Here is a 20,175-nt window from a genome sequence, read left to right on the forward strand (position 1 = left end):
AGCCAGTTTGTAATCCCACAGGTGATGTAGGGTTTTTTTCCCTGTTTAGTTTTTCTACTATGCCTGAGTGGGGGATTGTGTCAAAAGCCTTGACCAGTTCATGGTATGTGGGTGTACTGTTTTACCTTCCTTGGTTGCTTATGTGACCTTTTCAAAGATGTCCACCATGCTGAATAAGTATGACTTGCCCTTGATGAGATGGATCCAGTGTTTGCTGGTTCCCACCATCATTATTGGTTAGTTCCATAAGTATTTCCATGACTGAGCCTGGTCAGACTTACAGGTCTGCAACTGCCTGGCTGTGTAGATGGTCCTCCCTTATACAGCGGAGTGACTGTACCTGTTTTCCATTCGCTTGGTACAAAACCCATATGGAGGCTGAGATTGAATGGTGTTGGGTAAACAGTGCTTCATGTTATTTAGGATGCATCCAGTGATATTGTCATGACCCATCAATGCAATATTTTTAGCTTTTGATAGCACTTTCAGGACTTGATCTTGCATGATAACTGGAGGCGAGTCTGTTTTAAATGTATATTTTGGGACAGACAGAGGGGAGAAGAGTAAAGTTTGAAATGAATTTGTCAGCCAGTAGGTTAGCTATATCTTCAGCCATGGTATAAGTAACCACATCCATCACAGTTGCACATATATCTGCATTGTACTTCTGAGATTGCAAACATAACTTTAAAAGACCTTGTGATTATCTTTGGCTTGAGTGGCTATTTTAGCCTCAAACTTGACTTTGGTGTTTTTTATTAAGCTCCTGGGTTGTTTATTTCAGTGATGATGGCTGAATCGTCTGGAATTTACTCTTCTTACTTTTGGTCATAATTCTCTTCCTTTTATTATAAAGCTTGTTCATTTTATGGTTTCATGAAGGGGGGGTTGTTTCTGGGGTTTGCCCTGCTTGTGTTCCTACAGGGTACAGCTGCAACTGTGCAGCAGTTTACATGTTGATATAATGTGGCAATGTACATCTCTGAGTCTTCAGTGGAGTTAACTGAGTTTTCTGGGGATTTCAAGTGTGTTTGCGTCACATAGGAGTAGGCAGTTTGTCTTTTAGAAATTTCTAAATTTGAATGGAAGGGGTCTCTGGGCTCAGTTTTATTTTGAACGAGATGGCTGTATGGTCAGACCTAAAAAATGATGAAGATATGCAAGAGATGTTGCAAGATGCCCCATGTTAGTAAGGACAGGAGGATCCCCCTACTGGGTACTCTGACTAATTGTACTATGGTGTTTGTACTAAGAAAGTCCAAGAATCGCTGTGCTTGTGTGCTAGTGATGGTGTAGGTTCCAAATTTATAGTAGGAAAGTTTAGATCACCTAGGAAAATAGTAATTAATAGTGAGTGATTCCATGTCATGTATATAAGTGTTGTGGCTTTCTTGGGTCATAAACGAAGTTCTTTAGCTAGCTAATAGATGCAATGGGACCTTTCTGATAGCTATTTGGAGGTGAAGCTTTAGTGTGCCATGCTACTTTACCAACTTTGATGCAAGTCTTGTCTGGATGAAGACAGAGGGAACTCAACTCTTTTTCCTCCTGTGCAGTAGCTGATATGAACGTGTGGAATGTGTTAGATCCCTGCACAGCTGGAATGCTCTCTGCTGTTTTAAATCCTGTCTCACTGACTACACAGATGTATACATCCTCTAGGCTGAGGAGGGCCTGTAGTGAGTGGGGTTTCTTGTAAGGTTCCTGTCATTGATCATTGACACCTTATTTTCCTTAGTTTGCTTTATGTTGGTAGGTTTTATCAGGTTGGCATTGTCTCAAAAGGCATTATGTTATGGGCGTGGACAATCTCTTTACCAATAATCAAAACAATAGAGGAGATAGATGCAGGCAATCCTTGATGAAACAACGTAGTCTGTCGATCGCATCATGTGAGGCTAACAGTTACTCGACACTCATCGAATGACACCAAAAACTTAGCTGATTATTGAAGTTCATATGTTTTGTTCATATTGTGGCATCATCTTTTGGAGAGGGTAGAGTGCTGCTTACTGCTATGCTTATACCCGCCTGTGACACACAGTTTGTGAGCTCCATTATGTCTCTGTTCATATAGTTCAGAGAGGTACATCTCAAGTCACTGGTGCCCACTTTTCTATTATGGAGTCATCGGCACTTTGTTGTTCAAGGCTTGAATGCACTTGTGATCGGACAGATCCTGGCACCTGACAAGCAACTAACCATAACTCTTTTCTTGCTCATCCTGCAAAGAGGTACTTCTGCATGTCTTGCAGTGAAGTCACTTATAACTAGAATGTGATTGGATGATTACCTTCCTTACAGGATCAGCATCCATAATTTGGAGACTGCTATGTGAAGTGGTATTCTTAACTTACTGAGTGTGCTTTGTGCTTGCGTCGTGTCTTGCAGCTCATTGAGGTTGAGACAATTAATCTTTAGAATGTTCTGCTAAGATGTGGGAAAATGCATAGTTATTTGACCGCAGTGTATTTGCTCTTGGTTCAGGTTGTTTGAGCCTCAGACCTAGATTTCTAAAGTTTTATAGATTTTGCAGGTATCTTACTGGGGAAGAAATCTCCTCTGCAGACAACCCTCAGCTGTTTTGCCTTCCTTTTTTGATGAAAAGCTTATTTCTCAAAGTTCTCAGCTTTTCAAGCTTCTTAGAGTCTTGTATAAAGGACTCTGGGTGAATGTAGATCTTTGCTGTTTGTAAAAGACTAGCTAGAGAGAGATCCAATTAAATTAATCCAGTACTGGAGCTCTGTAGTATCATAACCTTGTCTCAGTCCTTGACTGAGATATAGATCAATGACCCCAGGGAGGTTAGAATTTCAGAAAAGTTAGCTTTTACAGTGAGAGCAGGGAAACCTGTAATTAGTGTACAAGCAGTAGGGTCAGCAAGGAGATCAGTGCTTAATGTATCAGCTGGGGCTGGGAGTGCTTTTAGCAATGTAACAAACAGAAAGGCAATGGAATTCAACTTTAAATAGCTCAACAATAAGAAAAATATAAGACTCTAGCAGCAAAACTGGAGTGTAAACAGCAGTAGAAGCACACACCCAATAGCAAAAATTACAATACTTCTACTGTTGCAATCCAAAATACAGTCTTTAGTCACCAGACTAGGAAGAGATTTACAGGTAATACCATGTATGGAAAAATGCAGTAATAAATGAATAAGGAAGATCAGATTTTTTTTTTTTTTTTTTTGCATTTAACTAATGAGGCTCAAATCGTGTTTTGTGTTCAACTGGTTTCTTGATCAGTGTTTTGCTGTATGCTATGTCCAGGCATTAGTTAATGGGTTAGATTAAGGTTGTTATAATGTACTGATTATCAGAGAACCAGCTTGTATTGTGCTATTTATTTCATGGTTGAGTTATATAGCGTAGATGAGCACGGTTATTTCTTTTTAAAACTAACACTTTTTCTGTTTCAGAAAGGATCTGAAGTGGCTTTTGTTTAACAAGTATATTCCTTCACTTATTCAAGATGGACCACAGTAAGTGTTACTCATTTTACTTGCTTTTGCTTGTTGACTGTTCTTTCAGACATGGCTCAAGAGAACAAGCAACTGCCATTGGGAAAATATAAAGTCAAACCAGAACAAAGTATATTTTTTATGCAGAGAAGTGTAATATTGTTACTGTTTCATAGTGGTATGGGGCAACATGCATGTGCTTTTTCACTGGGCACATGGCCCAACTCCTCGATCACCTACATCACTTCTGTTCTCACCCTCTGCTTACCTCACTTATTTAATGTGTTCTCTTCTGTTAATAATATTTGCACACTGTTTCAGGTGTCTGCAGGACTCGCTGTCTTCTGTGATTATTCCATGTATATGAATTAGTTCTTTATTTATTTATTTTTTTTGGGGGGGGGGGGGGGCTTCACCCAGGCTGTGCCTGCAAATGGTCTATTGTGATCAGTGTGCTACTTCAGTAAACAAAGTTCAGTAAATAATTTATTACTGAAAAATCAGAGTCTCTGAAATGGAGAAATTCTAATAGGAAGACAAGGAAGGCCAATACAGTTAAGCAGTGCAAGTAACACATCATTTCTAGTACCAAAATTGTGAATGCAAGGCTTAAGTTTGGAAAGTAGGAAAATAAACGTTAGGTAGTAATAGACAGTTGTAAAACTGTCTTGATGGCATCAGTATGAGAATTCCATTTCACTGTTGCAGACAAAAGTGTGGGGCCAAGAGAACATGATTCAGTTTGGCAGAGAAGAGGCAAGAGCAGACAGAAAGGTGATGGGTTTGGCTGATTGGTTAGCTGCTGTACTGCAGCATTTGGGCATTCAGTAAAGGCGTTATTGTAGCAACACAGTGGTTGTTCAAGCACGTTTGAGAGATTCAGATTCACAGCTGAAGCATGACGTTTTGGTCATTCTCATTTGGTTAAAATTCTAAACTTGCTCTGAAATTCTCCATGCATTGGTACTTCTTCCAATGACTTGTTCATGTTTTCTCTAGTTAACACACGAACTTCAGTAATTTATTTTGTCTGTCTGCAGTACTGAGTTGAAGGTTCACAGATTTCATTTATGTTACCACATGCATACACCTCATATTTGATCCAAATACTTTTTTCTAAAGTCCTGGCAAGGTTACGAAACCTTCAACATCTCATGGTTATGTGCAGAAAATATCTAACTACATGGGAATAGACATCTGTGAGACTTAACTGTGGAAGTGATAGGTTGTGAGCATGAGAAAGGCAGTTAGAAGACAGAATGGAGATCACAGTAGAAGGCAGAAGTGGTTTTGACAAACTGACAGCAGATGACAAATTGAGACTAAGGCGGATGTACACAAGGAGAAAATAAAGCAAATGGTTTGCACTAGGCAGGCTTGAGGATAAATTTCCAGTAACTGGGGACTAGATATGAGAAGTAGCTTTTTTCTAGTAGAGCACTTTGGCATTACAACAAACAAGAATAAAGGGAAGGGAAAAAGAGGACGTAATAATACTTCAGTGTACGAAGCATAGAATGCATAGCATTAGCACTAAGAGGAAAGTAGGTTTGTATTGTAAAGGAAGTTAAAATCCACTTTGTCATTTTATAGATGACCGGTATTGGTGATACCAGGATAATGTGAGTAAAAAGAGGAATGAGTTATAGTTTGTGTCCTACTGGGAAATGTGGGAGCTTGAGAGGGTTTGGTTCCTGAATATACATCATTCCAACACTAAAAATAGTGAATGTCCCATAGGATTGCTGGTCATTCTGTGTGACCAAGATGCAAGTGGTATTTTATGCCAAACCAAGACATTGACTTTCAAAGATCAATGACACATGAGCTGAAAAAGAGGTATGTGTCCAGATCAGGAAGTATGTGTATGACTGAATAAGTCCAGGTAGCTCTGTGTATTCTCCACCTTTGATCTAAACTGGACGTGTTCTGTTACATCCTGAATAGAACATCTTGTCTTGGCTTATGTGGTAGCAGATGGCAGTAGAACATCTTTTCTTTAATAACTATTGTTAAGACATGTTTGATTTATCCAGTCTAAATATGACCTTTTAGATTTAGAAGTTCATTTTATGGGTATGATGGCTATATACCCTTTGTTGTTATCCTGCAGACTTTGCATGCTAATTGGACTTGTTTGAGGTAACACACGACACTAATGTACTTCCCAACTCTTTTTGGTAATCATTTACTCTGATTCATGTGTCTCTTTTAATTTCTCCAAGTCTTTTGGGTTTCTAATATCATGATGGGACTGGACCCCATTCCTATGTCAATGTATGATTAAAGTTCATGAAATTAGTATTGTTCCAGTCTTTGATGTTAGCCAGAAGTGCTCTTTGCAGCACCCGCATTGAGTCCAGTAATGACTCCTGCAATTCGTACAAAGTTGCATGTATCAGCAACATATCTAAATGTGATTCTTTTGTATAAGACCCTTTGCTCCTACTACTGCAACTGTCTGGGTATCCTTCATCCACATTGCCCTCATTTCTGCCTGCAAATCTTGGTATTTTATTACTTTGTCTCTCTTTGTACATAAGACGTTGTATTCACTGGGTGCAGCAATTTCAATAATCAATGCTACTTTTGTCATCTTTTCATGGAGTACTATATCTAGTTTTCTCACATCTATTTTTTGAACTGTTGGTAATGAATGATCCCATGTGGTATAAACTTCATCGCTTTCTATGATGCTTTGTGGCTTATGTTTCCAGTATTTTTCAGGTGCTTCAATACTATGTTTGCACAATCCCTAGTACAAAAATCTTGCTACATTATTATGCCTTTCAGTATACAGTCCTTCTGCTGTTATTATGTCACAACCAGCAGCAAGGTTTGCAACTGTTACTACATTTGTCTGTTTCTCCCACATGTTCAATGGACTTTGTAAACCAACGTGTTAGTAGCCCACTGTCTTGGGCTACCAGTATTAACTTTTCATCTTTTGGTTTGAATTCACCTCTCCTTAACCATTCCTGTGTTCAGTCCTGATCAACATGAGGTTGTTCCAGGAGTTTTCTATACTTGCAATTATATTTGTGCATTTTCCAAATTTCTTGCCTTCTCATCTGATCCTTCATCTTGTATTCTTTCTTTTGTTTAGGGTTGGGAGGGTGGCGTAATGGTTAAGGTGTTTGCCTTACAAACACAAGGTGCAGGGTTTGAGTCTCACAAGGGATAATTGGCTAGGCTTAAAATGGCTCACAAGGGCAATTAGCCTAGTACTAATCTATGAACCTATGAACATTCACTTGCTGCCTGATTTTTATCTACTTCTGGTTTGATTTCCATTCCTGCTTGACACAGATATGCTTCTGCTAGACTAAGCATGGAAGTCATCGTAGATTTATTCTCCTCACTTTTCAAAACTTTCACTGTGTTTGGTTTTGTGAGGTCAGATATGTATGCAGTCCCATGATTGCAGATCTGTACATGTAATCAATTTCCGGGAGGCCAATCCCTCCTTCAGAACAGAGAATATATAATCTTGGTATGCACTGTTTTTTTTTTTATAAATCATTTGAGCATGAAGCATCTTTGTTTTCCTTTCTAATCTATCCAGCACCTTTTGGGGCCAGTCAGTCACTTCAAAACTGTAAGTTTGGACAGGAAGAGCAAATTGGTTTATAGCTTTAAACTTTGTTCCTAGATGTCAATGCTGTTGTCAGTATTAATTTAAGTCTTGTAAAATATTCTTTACTGAGTTTTATTTGCATTTTTCTTGTTTTATTGATTCTTCATCAGTTCCCAAGTAGTTATATGCTCCCTCTTCCTCAAGTTTTTAATACCACATTCTTATCCCAAACTGACGTTTTCTTAGTATTGCAGCTTTCTTGCTTTAAAGGTTGCTTTTGCACATTTATCAAGACCAGATTACATTCTTGTATCATTTGACAAAGTTTTGACCACTTGCAGATGTGCTTTCAGTTCCTCATCTGATGAGCTATACAGTTTTAAAACATCTACGAAGAGAAGATGAGAAGTCTTTACACTTTGTTGCTTTCTGGGAGTCAAGTTATAGCCATGGCCTAATTTGTTAAGCAGACAGCTTAATGGGTTATGGGCAAGGAAAAAGAGCAGCGGTGACAGAGAGTCACCCTGGAATATCCCCTTTGAATATTTATCCCTGGAATAATAATTTGTCCTTTATCATGGCTTAACTGCCGAGTGGTTTGCCACTGTTTTATGGTCACTGTGATGTAGTTTCTGTGTAGGGTGTATCTTGTACATTTTTAAACACTCTCTTATATCCAAGAATGTGGGATACTGTCAAATGCTTTTTTGTAGTCTATCCATGCCACACTTGGATTCTTCCCCTTTTTATAGTTCTCCACTATGACTTTATTTAATAACAGATGGTCCTTTGTTCTGTATGACTTTTTTTTATTACCAATTTGTTCTCCTGCCATAATTGAGTTTTCTTCTAAATGACTATAAACTCTTTCAGTATCAATTCCACTGTATAGTTCATATGTCGTCAGAACGCAAGTTATTGGCCTATAGTTTTTAGGGTAGCTTGCAGGTTCGCTCTTAAATAGGAGCATTGTTTTTCCTGTTAGCCAAGCTGGTGTCTGTTTGGGGTGTGCATATACATGGTTCTTACATGGCTAAATCTTCATGCAGAGATGTTAATACTTTCAGCCAGAAGTTAGGTACTGCATCTGGGCCTGGGGCTTTCCAATTAGAGGCTTTTCTTAACTTTGTTTCAATCTCTCTGGCCGTTACTTCATCCCGTTTCATATCTTATACATTTGAACTTCTTATTCTTTCTTTGCTTCTTCTATTTAGCATCTTTATGTTCCACAGGATCTACATATATATTTCTCCAAAATGTATATATTTCTTCTTTTTTTGGTGGTCTTTCAATTCCTTTTACCTTGTTTTCCAATTCTCTATAAAACTTTTTTGTGTCATCAATAAATTGCTTATTTTGTACTTTTCCTTTATATTTATGTACTGTATGTATCTTCTAAGTTTTTCTGTCTGTGCCGATATCTTTAGTTTATTATTTGTGACAGTGCACAATAAATCCTGATCTGTTATAATACTATGCATTGCTTTTATCACGTCTGTCTTTTTATCTGTTCCCTCTTTTATAGTCTTCTAACAGTGACACTTGTCTTAATCGCTTTATTGTTTTCTGTATTTGATATTTCCATGATGGCATTCTATTTCTAACCGTCCTTTCCCTTCATACATTGTGTTCTTGTGGTAGGACTATCTGTTATTAATTTGTCTGCAAACTAATGTATCCTATTTACTTCTGTTCCATTGCATGAATCTCTATGGACAGTCCTAATTACTGGTGTTCATTTGTTTTCTCAAACTTCTAACTTTTTGGGTTTTATTGACCTTCTACAGTCTATTTCTTTCATTGATCTTAATATGTCTATCCATCTCTATTAAATCAAGCAACTCTTCTCTTAGATTATTTTCTTCTAAACTGAGGGCACATTCTTTGTTGTCCATTTCCTGCGGGCATTCTATAGAAATTTCCAGCGCATCTTCCTGTGCCATGTTCTCTTCAGTTTTGCCCTGCATCATCCTTTGCTCTTTCATATGGGAATTGACTGGCCTTCACTCCACGACATTGACTGTGCCAGAGTTGCCACAGTTTCCTGGTCTTTCCCTTGCTGTATAGCTCCAACTGAACGTTTGTACTGGTTTCCACTGGGAGACTCCAAAGTATCTTCATATGTCAATTGATTAGATGCTTCCTGCTGTACTGGTTTCTCCTTAATTTGGGTGCCTGTTGCTCTATCCTGCTGTGTTATCTGAGTTAATTTTTCTACACTAAATCCTTCACTTTGCAGGTAATCCATAACCTCAGTTTCTCTTTCTTTAACTTCTCCATTACTAATTCTCTTTTCTAGTTTTCCTCTTTGTTTTCTTAGTTTTTGTATTGTACAATTTTCCATATCTTTGGTGCTGCTCTTTTTGCATTGATTAGTTTTGCTTTCTCCTTTGCATAAATATTGCAGCATATTAAATCTCTTTTTCTTACCCATGTCCATATTTCTTCTTCAGATGTCTCCTGCTCCTCTTGTAAATCTTACTTTGAGGACTAGTTGTTCCATCATGCTGATATATAACCTGTTAGACTTTCTACACTGAATTCTTCACTTTGCAAATATTCCATAACTTCAGCTTCTATTTTTTTTAACTTCTACTCGACTGATCTTCTGTTCTACATTCCCTCTTTGTGATCTTATTTTTATTGTGCATTTTTCCATATCTGGTTGTCTTTGCCTGTATTTCTCTTCCAATATCTTTAAGGCTGTATTTCTTGTGTTGACTAATTTGGCTTTCTACTTTGCATAAATATTGTACAATATCAGATCTCTCTTTCTTTCCCATGTCCATATTTCCTTCATATGTCTCTAAATGTTGATCTGAAGTTGTTAATCTTCCTATTCATCACTGATAGGTTCGGTTCCGAGGGCTCGGAACCGAGTCGGCCTTATACCAAGCTGCACCAAAAACTCTCAAGCTAAGCTGCTACCCACAGTGCCCTTTGCTCAGTTACCTCCATAGCCGGCTTTAGGCACCAACAAACCCTGCGGTTGCTAGGGGCCCCCTATTCCTGGGGGGCCCCCAACCACAGAAATTTATCTTAAATTGATATATTTTGTATCACATCTGTCAAACCAACAAAAGCTAGTACAGCAATCCAATATACTTACTAAATCAGGTGGGTAATAATAACTCATTTGTATCTTCTTTAAAATTCAAATTCAAAGATATTCAGGCAACAGTAACAGTGTTTTATCAAGTAACAGGATTCACAATTCCATTAAATATTTTACTACTGACATTGTGCCCCTAGCTTAGTTAAATCCTACTGGTAGACACTGTCTCCACTAAAATTAACAACATAGCCTGCTTTAGGTACTTGCAATACCCATGGCTGCAGGGACCCCCTTAATTATCCTTGACTGTGTAGGGGCCCCAAAAAAGCTGCTGCTGGTTGTGGAAAAATGAGGAAAAAAATACTGATTTCCTGATCATGCACTTTTACCTCAACAGGGCTGTGATATGACCCTTTCAGGATATAGCTGATAAACATGAGACAAGTAAGCACTAGACAGATCAGCAAGCAACCAAGAGTGACTGATCTCAGTGCACACCTTGGATTTTAAGAAGAGCTGAAGTTTCCAATCTTTAAGATTGTTTTTCTCTTTTCGGGAGTTTTATAAATACTGGCAGAACACCAGATACTGTAAAATTCAAGTTTGTTGCTAAACAATTCTTTGGAATGCCAAAACTATTGCAGAATAAAGGCTCAAAATCAGGAACAGTTTAAGTATTACTCTAATTCACTTAAAAAGTTAATAATAACACCTTTTGCATCAACATGTATTTTTGGACAATAAGAAGTGTAAAACTCTGATGTCTGAATTTATTGACTGTCTGAATCCTGAATGATTTACCAGCAAATTAAACTGTTTATGAAAAGAGCAGATTTATGAGGCAAACTCAGGACAGGTCACTGAAATAAGGTAAAGCTGCAGATATGCATTACTCCTCAGTGAGTTAAATAAAAATGACTTAACCATGCTTCTGTTTGGTAATGCTAAACAGCAGTCACTGATCTGGTGTGGCAGTACCAGTGTTGCACAATGTATTGCTATTTGCTGAAACAAGTACAAAGCTACTACTGATATGCCTAATGCTTGTGTGTGTGTGTAAAAATATCACTTATTTTTATCTGTGCACACACACTCAGTAATGGCAGGACACAAATTATTCTTCTGCGTATCAGTAAAAAATGCAGCTAACAGGCAATTATATTTCAAAACTAAGGCATAAAATATACAACAGAACATTCAGACAATTAACTCTCTTCTAGGAGTCTGGTGGCCCCACTCCCCAGACTGTATAAATGGATATGGGGGGCTCCCTTAATCATCCGTGACACTGTGGGGGCCCCACAAAACTTGTTGCTGGTTGGGGACAAATGAGGAGAAAAAATGTAATCAGAAAATTGATACACTCTTTAACCTAAACAAAGCTGTGATAAGATCCTTTTAGGATAAAGTTGATAATGGCCTGTTCTCTTAACTGCACCCATTCTAAAACCATCCCTGCTGTGACATGTGTTAACAGAAAGTTGATGTAGGTTATGGGGGGGTGCTGGGGATTATGTGGTTATTACTACTTTAATTTTCATCACAGTCAAACCTTAGAGGTGTGCACAGGACGTCATTATAAGCTGTGTTTGGGTTGGGAACAGTGTAGTTATTTTTTCTTTTACTTTTCTCACAGACCTCAGAGGTGTACAAAAAGGTTACTATATCTTGTGAAGGGGCAGTGTACTATCTAGGAGCAATACATTGGAATGCATTACTGTAATCATTGTGTTTTTTTCACTTTCCTCACAATCACACATCAGATACGTGTACAGCTGACTGCCTTTGGGAGTTGAGGTGAGGCGGCATGCTTTGTATATCAGCAGACACTTGAAAGAGATGCCTGTGGCAATCTTGAACCTCTGCTTCTATCCGAACCAACACCAGAGGGATACATAGGCATTTTGGGGGGATGAGGGAGGCAGACTGTATTCCCAGATAGGACCTGTGTATCCTCACAGCAATTGTCTTGCTAGTTTATTATGAGCTACTATTTTGTCATCTTTGAACATTAAGCCTTAGTCACAACTTAGATCTTTCTTGAATGAAAAAACAAACAAAAAAAAAGACTGAAAGTCTTTTCTTACTCTGACTCATGATTTTTGTTTAGACCACTGTTGGATTAAAAGGTTGGGAAAATGCTCTAAAACACATCCCAGATAATCTATAACTCCTATAGCTTCTGGAGGCATCTACTTAATTGAGTTATTTCTTAAATTCTTATTACTCCCCTGTCTTGGACATGAAAGATGTGTTGAAAGCTTCTTCTTCTTTCGGCTTTTCCCGGTTAGGGGTCGCCACAGCGGAACTCCGGTCCGCTAGTGATTGGCAGCAGATTTTTACGGTGTCGAGTTGTCAGCTCAATGCCCAACCTTCAACGAAGGCACGCCCATTCACGCATGTCTTTCGAATGCTACTCTACCGCGGGGAGGACATGTAAACTCCACACAGAAGGCACTCCAGCCGAGAATCAAATGGCATCCAAGGAAAACTAAAGTTGAACCATACAGAATTTCTTTCCTTAATCGTAATTTCTGTTCAAACCATCACCGAATTAAAAGGTTGTCTAAAAATTAAAAAAAAAACTTTAAAATGCACATTAGAGCACATAGAAGTTCTTGAAAAAGCTGAAGAGTAAGGCAAAATGTGAGTAAAGGAAGAATAAAAGTGATGCGCATGCTATGGTGAGCCCAAGATGGCGAGAAAATAGAGGGGAGCACTGAAGGATGTTTGCGTGTGTGTGTGGGGGGGTGCTGCAACAGAGGGCAGTGTCTAGGGTGCAGTTTCACCTAAGTCCAACCCTGTACATAAAGTTATTGTAATGTATCATTGTTGCAGCTAAATGTCAGTAACTGTGAATGCCCCTTTATGAGATGGGCCAACATAGTGTGGTACACAGGCCTGTTGTAATGTAAGAGCACTGAAGCTACAGGTCATTGTGTGTGTACTACTGTTAAAAGCATGAACTAAAAGATTGCTTAGGAGGGGTAGCAATGACAGGGTAATACTTAGACTGAAAACACATAGGGGCCCCCAACTTGACACTTGCTGGGGCCCCCAAAATGGTAACACCGGCCCTGGTTACCTCTGATCTCGTTTGCCACGCAGCCATATAGCAGCGTTTCACCGAGCTCTCCAGCTAAGTTTTTTTTTTTTTTTTTTTTTTTTCAGATATATTTACTAGTTTGAAAAAGTTTCTTCTCCTTTTATAACTTGTTCTTGTTGTTCTATATTGCTTCAGCTCTACCCACAGGTATTTCTCTCTTACCATTGTTGGTAAATTCTTGGTATTTCTAACTTTCTACCTTTATGGTATCTTGTTACCATTGTTGGTATTTTGCTCTCTCCTTCATTTCCTCTCTCTTTCCCTTGTGTGCGAGAGTGTGTTCTGGGATGTCTGAAAAGAAGGGAACTGTGGGGTTTAAACACTGCTCTTCTTGCAGTGGTAAACTGCCGAATAGTGACCTCCATGAAGAATGTGTATACTATTTGGGGGTTACGCATTTGTCGGCGAAACCCCCGTGTGATATCTGTGCTAGTTTGTCAGTGGACGCTGAATGAATGTTGTAACAAACTTATTTTAAAGGGCCTGCTTGCTTCGCCTTTTTCGGAGGCCATTTCTGCGTCGGAGGTCTCACCCCCCTCCTTTGGACAAGAAATGTCCTCGATTGGACCCCTCTTCACTGGCCAGTGACAGAGGTAAAGATCACAAACACAAGGCCCATAAGTCCTCATCTGAGCACCGTTCTGCCTCCTTGGTGTCGACTAACACATCGGCTCCGAGCTCGGCTCCAATGAAATTTACCGAGGTAGCCTTGTCGACGCCCACCCCGGCACCGCCTATGGCCTCGGTACTGACCAGTGTATTGATTTCTTTATCAGCACCGACTTCGCTCGTTTCGACTCCGATATTGGTTACGACAACTACCTCAGAACCATTCCTGTCCTCCACCCCTATAGTGACTTCTGCTCCAAGCCCTTTCACGGTCACGACCATACCTTTATTACCTGCTGCAAAACTGGAATTGTCAGTGCCGTTCTGCAACACACCACGGACCCGATACTCATCCAATGTGGACCCGTTTGCCGGACAAGTCTGCAGCCCTTTTTTGGACTGGCCTGGCTTCCTGTCAGGGACATCGGTGAGATCCACCAGGAGCCTTTCCGAATTGGATGTGGTGTGCCTTTTTGATCAGCTGCTGACTGCTAGGGGAATCTCAAATCTGCCTAGACCCTATTTTACTCCTGGCTTTGGGTCTATTTCTCCAGCAACCCCTACTTACTCTCCTCCCTTGGACCCCTCGGTTCCAAGGCTCATCTATCCAACTTTTATTAGAGGAATTCCTTCCTCGGCGCCGACAACAACTCTTGTCTGAGGCTCTGAGATCCCTTTGGGTGCCGGTTCCATCGGAACCCACCCTTCCTCAATCTCATGCTTGGGGGGGTGGAGCCCCCGGTTCAGGTGTCTGTTCCGACAGTTGTGTCGGCCCCGACTTCGGATCAGAGGGTGGTTACCGTTCCGAGTTGACTGATGCTCTGTCCCCAGGGGCGGACCGTCTGGAGTGGGGAGTGACTCCGGTTCCGATTTTGTCTTCTTCGATTCCGGGCTCCCATTCCTCTTCGGGCGGGCCCGCTTTCCAGGTGATGGAAAGGGAACTTGCTGCTAGCAATCCTCCACAGTTTGTTATTCCCCCAATTCCCTCAGAGCCGCCGCTGTCAAATGCCACCCACCCAGGACTACTAGAGCACAAGGCCCAGGAGACCCATGTCCAGGGTATTTAACTTTCCGAGTCTTCTTCGGATGTTCCCACCGAAGAACCCCCTCGGAAACAGGTGTGCAAGAGGAAACACACGGACTCTCCGGAGGAGTCCCTCACAGAGGATATGGACTATGATAATGGGGAAGGGTCCCCACGGTCACCCCCTGACGTGTCCTTCTGGGACATCATGGAAATCTTGAAACAGAGGGGTGACTGGAAGTCCTCAACCCCTTCCTCAGAGGAATCCGTATTCCTGCAGGCCTTTCGCTCTCCGCCCTCTACATCTTGGGTGACCCCCCCCCCGCCGATGAGTTGGTTAAACTCATTGTGCAATGGGCTTGGAAGAACCCCGACTCCATTGAGGCCATCCCCAGGAGATCAGAAAAGGTACTCTCCCCTCCAGAGGATCAACCCCATTGGTTCAGAGGCTTGCCAGTGGACGCTATGGTGGTGGCGGCTGTTCACCCGCCCAACAGAGTGTCCTGGGCAGTGGACAGGTTAAGGAAGTGAGTCTTTGCGTCAGCTACCTTCGTGGTTAGGTCTCTGAACTTTCTGGCACATTTTACGAGGCTCCAGAGAGATCTTATCTCCGAACTCTCTGGAACTCTCGCGGGTCAAGTATCGGATGGAGCATGGGATAAAGTTGCTTCCCAACTTGCAACCCTAGAATCCATATCTAATTCATCCATGAGGTTGCTGTCACATGCAACCGAAGGAGCAGCTAGAGCTGCGGGTGCAGGCGTAGTCATGAGACGTCATGCCTGGATGCGCATCTGTGACCTCGCGGACTCCTTCAAATCTTCCTTTCTAAATGCCCATATCGAGCCTTCGGCTCTGTTTGGTGCCAAGGTCAAGGATACACTAGCCAGGTGCAAGCAAGATGGGAACACCTTGTCTGCCGTTGGCCTACTCGTTTCCAAACCTCAGCGTTCCTTCTCCAGGAATCAGAGAAATGGAAACATGTGGCACAAGAAGTCTCAAGGTCCTTTCTGAGACGGACGTGGTGAGGACTCCTCCAGAGGCAGAGGGAGTTCCAATAATGGAAGATGTCCCTCTCAGGGCAGAGGGGGTCCCTGGATCTAGGGCTCTAGAGATTCCTTCTCAGGTAAACCATATCAGTGCTGCTGAGGCGCTGCCCGATTGCTTTCCTCTGGAAGCAGTCTGAGCGCGTTTCTCTTCGCACCAAGCTGCCTGGCTGTCCATTACGAATGATCAGTGGGTGCAGAGAATCATTACCAGAGGCTACCATATTCCACTAATATCCTATCCAAGACCTCCAAAATCCCTTCCCGATGTTCCACCCAGTCAAAGGGAGGAGGCAGCTTCCGAAATACGAAAGCTACTTCAAAAATGACCCATCCAACAGGTCTCCTCAGATCAGTACGTATCTGGGTTCTACTCAAGATTCTTTTTGGTGCTAAAGAAAACAGGGGACTGGTCAACTAAACAAATCAGTAGTTCAGACCAAGTTCCGCATGGTCACGATTCAATCCATCCTCCCCTTTCTGCGGGAGGGTGTGTGGATGTGCTCATTAGATCTCCGGGATGCGTATTACCATATCAAGATGGACAAGCGCTCCAGGAGCCTCCCTCGCTTCTGGTTGGGAGCCAATCACTATCAATTCAGAGCCCTGCCTTTCGGTCTCTCGACGGCCCTCAAGAGTGTTCACAAAATGTCTTGCAGTGGTAACAGCTCATCTGAGGCTTTAGGGATTCCAGGTGTTTCCATATCTAGACGATTGGCTCCTCTCCGCCCCCACCAAACATCTTCTAGTCAGGGCCCTCCACTACACATTGGCTCTAGCGAAGTCATTAGGCATCACCATACATTGAGAGAAATCAAACCTTCAATCATCACAACAACTGGAATTCATAGGGGCAGTATTCAACACGCAGTCAAGCCTAATCTCACTTCCTCTCCACAGGCTTCAGAGTCTCAGGGCACAAGTTCAGGTGATACTCTGTCAAAGCAAGGTGTCTGCAAGGGAGATTCTTCAAACCTTGGGATCTATGGCTCAGCCATCCCCATAGTCCCCTTAGCCAGACTACTCATGAGATTACTACAATGGCTCCTTCAGGCCCAGTGGATACCCAACCTCCATCCCCTGAGTTCAAAGATTCTCATCCCCAACATTTGCAAACAAGATGATCTCTGGTGGAGGAGTACAGATGAAAATCTTTGGTGTCGTCCCTTCCAGGTTCCGCAGCCCAGCTCCACGGAGACCACGGATGCTTCCCTGATGGGGTGGGGGGCCACTTCCAGGGAAAGTCAGCCCAAGGCACGTGGTCCGATGTAGAGGTCAATTTGCATATCAGTGTCCTGGAGTTGAGTGGTGCTGTTGGTGTTGCAAGCTTTTCATCCACTTCTTCCATCCGGAACGATTGCTGTCCAGTTAGACAACATGTCAATGGTCTGGTACATAAACAAACAGGGAGGGACCAAGTCTTACCCCCTTTGTCACGAAGCCATGAGAATCTGGCAGTGGGCGATAGCTTCCAACCGCTTCCTAATCGCAACGCATATCCCGGGGAGCTCCAATGTGATTGTGGACAGACTGAGCAGATGCATCCTCATGAGTGGTCTCTCAACCAGAGTGTGGCAATGGAAATTTTCAGCCACTGGGGCCAGACATGCTGCGACCTTTTCACCTCCCCTTCAAATACAAAATAAAGCGGCTACTTTGCCCTCTTTCCCCCTCTTGGGGAGTCACCGAAAGACGCTCTGGTCCACAGGTCTTCTTTATGCTTACCCTCTGATTCCCCTTGTTCTACGGAAAGCTATTCAGTTGAGAAGCAAAGTGATCCTCATCACTTCATTCTGGCCTCGTCAAGTGTGGTTCTCCTTCCGTCGACCTCCTCTGTTATGACCTCCCTGGATCCTAGACACTTGTCGGGACCTAATTTCTCACCCACAAGGGCTGACACCTCCGAATGTGTCCACCTTCAAGCTGACAGCTTGGTTTCTCCACTTCCATTAGTTGCCAGGCAGGAAACCCTCTCTTCACCTGTCCGGGATATTATTTTGGCTTCTCATAAACCATCCACCAGAAAACTTTACAGGGATAAATGGAAAAGATTCTCTATTTGGTCATGTAATCAGGAGCTATTAGTTGCCAGGCAGGAAACCCTCTCTTCACCTGTCCGGGATATTTTTTTGGCTTCTCATAAACCATCCACCAGAAAACTTTACAGGGATAAATGGAAAAGATTCTCTATTTGGTCATGTAATCAGGAGCTAGACCCGTTCTCAGCCCCCATAGCCACTATTCTTCACTACTTGGCTGAGCTGTTCGACAAAGGGGCCTCGGCTTCTACCATTCGAGTCCATCTAGCAGCTATTTCCAACTTCCATAATGGGTCTGAAGGAGTACAATTCTCTCCTCTCGTCTTTGCAAGACCTTCCTCAAGGGTATTTTTCACAGCAGGCCTCCCATCAGACAGCTGGTGGATGCATGAAATTTGTCTTGGGTTCTGCAGGCTTTCTCCCTGCCACCGTTTGAGCCAGCTGCCACCTGTGATCTAAAATTCATCATGGAAATCCTTATTCTTGATTGCTATAACTTCAGCAAGACAAATTTCAGAATTACAAGCATTATGTATCAAGAGCCCTTATCTGATCTTTCATAAGGACAGAGTATCACTTCGACCTAACCTATCCTTTCTCCCCAAAGTGGTTTCTGACTTTTCGATTAACCAGTCCATCGAGCTCCCTGTGTTTTTTCCCAAATTACTCTAACAAGGGAGAATACTGCCTACATTCCCTGGATGTTCATAGACAATTGCGCTTTTATCTGGACAGAACTAAATAATTTCGCAAGTCAGACCAGCTTTTCGTTTCCTTTGCGGGCTCTAGGATGGGAGGTGCAGTATCAAAGGTTACTTTGTCTAAATGGCTCAGGGATTGCATTGCCTTCACATGTTCACTTACGGAGGGATCTAAGCCTGGCCAAATCAAGCTCACTCAACTAGGGCTATTGCAGCATCTGTTGCCTTCCATTCTAGGGCCTCCATGTATGACATTTGTGCAGCTGCCATTTGGGCTAAGCCCCACACTTTTATCAAGCATTACAAATGGATCTGATCTCCAGGGGAAGAGCGGCCTTTGGTTCAATGGTTCTCAGGAATGTACTTCCATAAAGGCCACCCAGGTTCTCCAAGTAGCTGGGGACTCAGTCCCATCAGTGATGAATAGGAAGAAGATTAACAACTTCAGATAAAGAAGTTATGTCTTACCATAACCTTCCATCTGAGTTGTTGATCTTCTTCCCGTCATCCCACCGACCCCCACCTAAGGTTCCTGTTGGATCTTCTGGGTCTTTGTGGTGTATTAGGGGTTCTGCGCAGAGATGGCCTCTGACTTATTCTTTCTCTATATGTTGCATGCAAACTCGCTCTGAGGTAACTGAACAAAGGGCATTGTGGGTAGCAGCTTAGCTTGAGAGTTTTTGGTGCATGCAAACTTGGTATAAAGCCGACTTGGTTCCGAGGGCTCGGAACAGAACCCATCGGTGATTACTGGAAGAAGATCAACAACTCTGATGGAACGCTATGGTAAGACATAACTTCTTTTTCTTCTTTTTCCAAATGGCACAAGGTTTCTTGGCCTATATAGCGTTTTTCATGGCTCTGTTGCATTAGTGAACACAATTTTTTTTTATTTGAAGCTTCTGACAGTTTTTCTTGTGGAAGTATTCTTCTTTACTCTGATTTCTCTCTGTCTTTTCGTATATCTTTTATCTGGAAATTCTGGGTTTCTTGCATAATAGTAGCAATACACAGTTTCTTTCTTATCCTCAATAGTCCACTCTGTCATTTGTATGGCTCGTTTTTGGCCTGTCAGTTTTTGTGATTTTTGTGGACTGCTACTTCTTTCTACAATGGGGGGAGGGCATCCTCCCCCTGGGCTTGGCCTAGCCCCATTGTGGGAATATGTCTTTGTCTTGAGGATTCTGCGCTGTCATTATTTCCAGTCCTGGTACCTGTGCGCCTACCAGGATTGGGCAATTTTTTTATCATGGGACTTGTGCACCTAGCTATCTTATTTATTTTTTAACATACTTTTGTCCATGACATATGCTATATAAAATACAGTCTATATATGTCAGTGTCGTCTTAGTGAGATTTTGTGAAAAATAGCACCCACCTAGTGAAGGTGCTCACCAAGACTTGAGGATAAATTCAATTCCAACAATACTACTGTTGTTTTTCTGATTTTATCATCTCTCCATTTGGGCCTCTTTTGTAGCTTTTTCTGTGTCCCATATTATGTACTGCATAGCCCAGAAGCCGCTTTGTTTTATGTATACCATGCTGCACAATT

At 41.9% G+C, this 20,175-nt stretch overlaps 1 protein-coding gene across 4 annotated transcripts in view; it reads left to right on the top strand.

Moving 5' to 3' along the window:
• Positions 1-20,175, top strand: part of CCHR1.PART0H19orf54 (chromosome chr1.part0 C19orf54 homolog) — a 419,506-nt gene that overhangs the window by 33,460 nt on the left and 365,871 nt on the right. For 3 of the 4 annotated variants that reach the window (XM_044067269.1, XM_044067259.1, XM_044067240.1), the window contains exon 2: positions 3,422-3,484. The exons of the other annotated variant lie outside the window; for it this stretch is intronic. In XM_044067269.1, the coding sequence (XP_043923204.1) occupies positions 3,422-3,484 (63 nt within the window). The remainder of the gene's footprint in view (positions 1-3,421; positions 3,485-20,175) is intronic. 4 annotated transcript variants of the gene reach the window in all.

The sequence above is a fragment of the Protopterus annectens genome, chromosome 1.part0 (genome assembly GCF_019279795.1).
Source record: "Protopterus annectens isolate FY-2018-M chromosome 1.part0, PAN1.0, whole genome shotgun sequence".
In the NCBI taxonomy this organism is placed as follows: Eukaryota; Metazoa; Chordata; order Ceratodontiformes; family Protopteridae; genus Protopterus; species Protopterus annectens.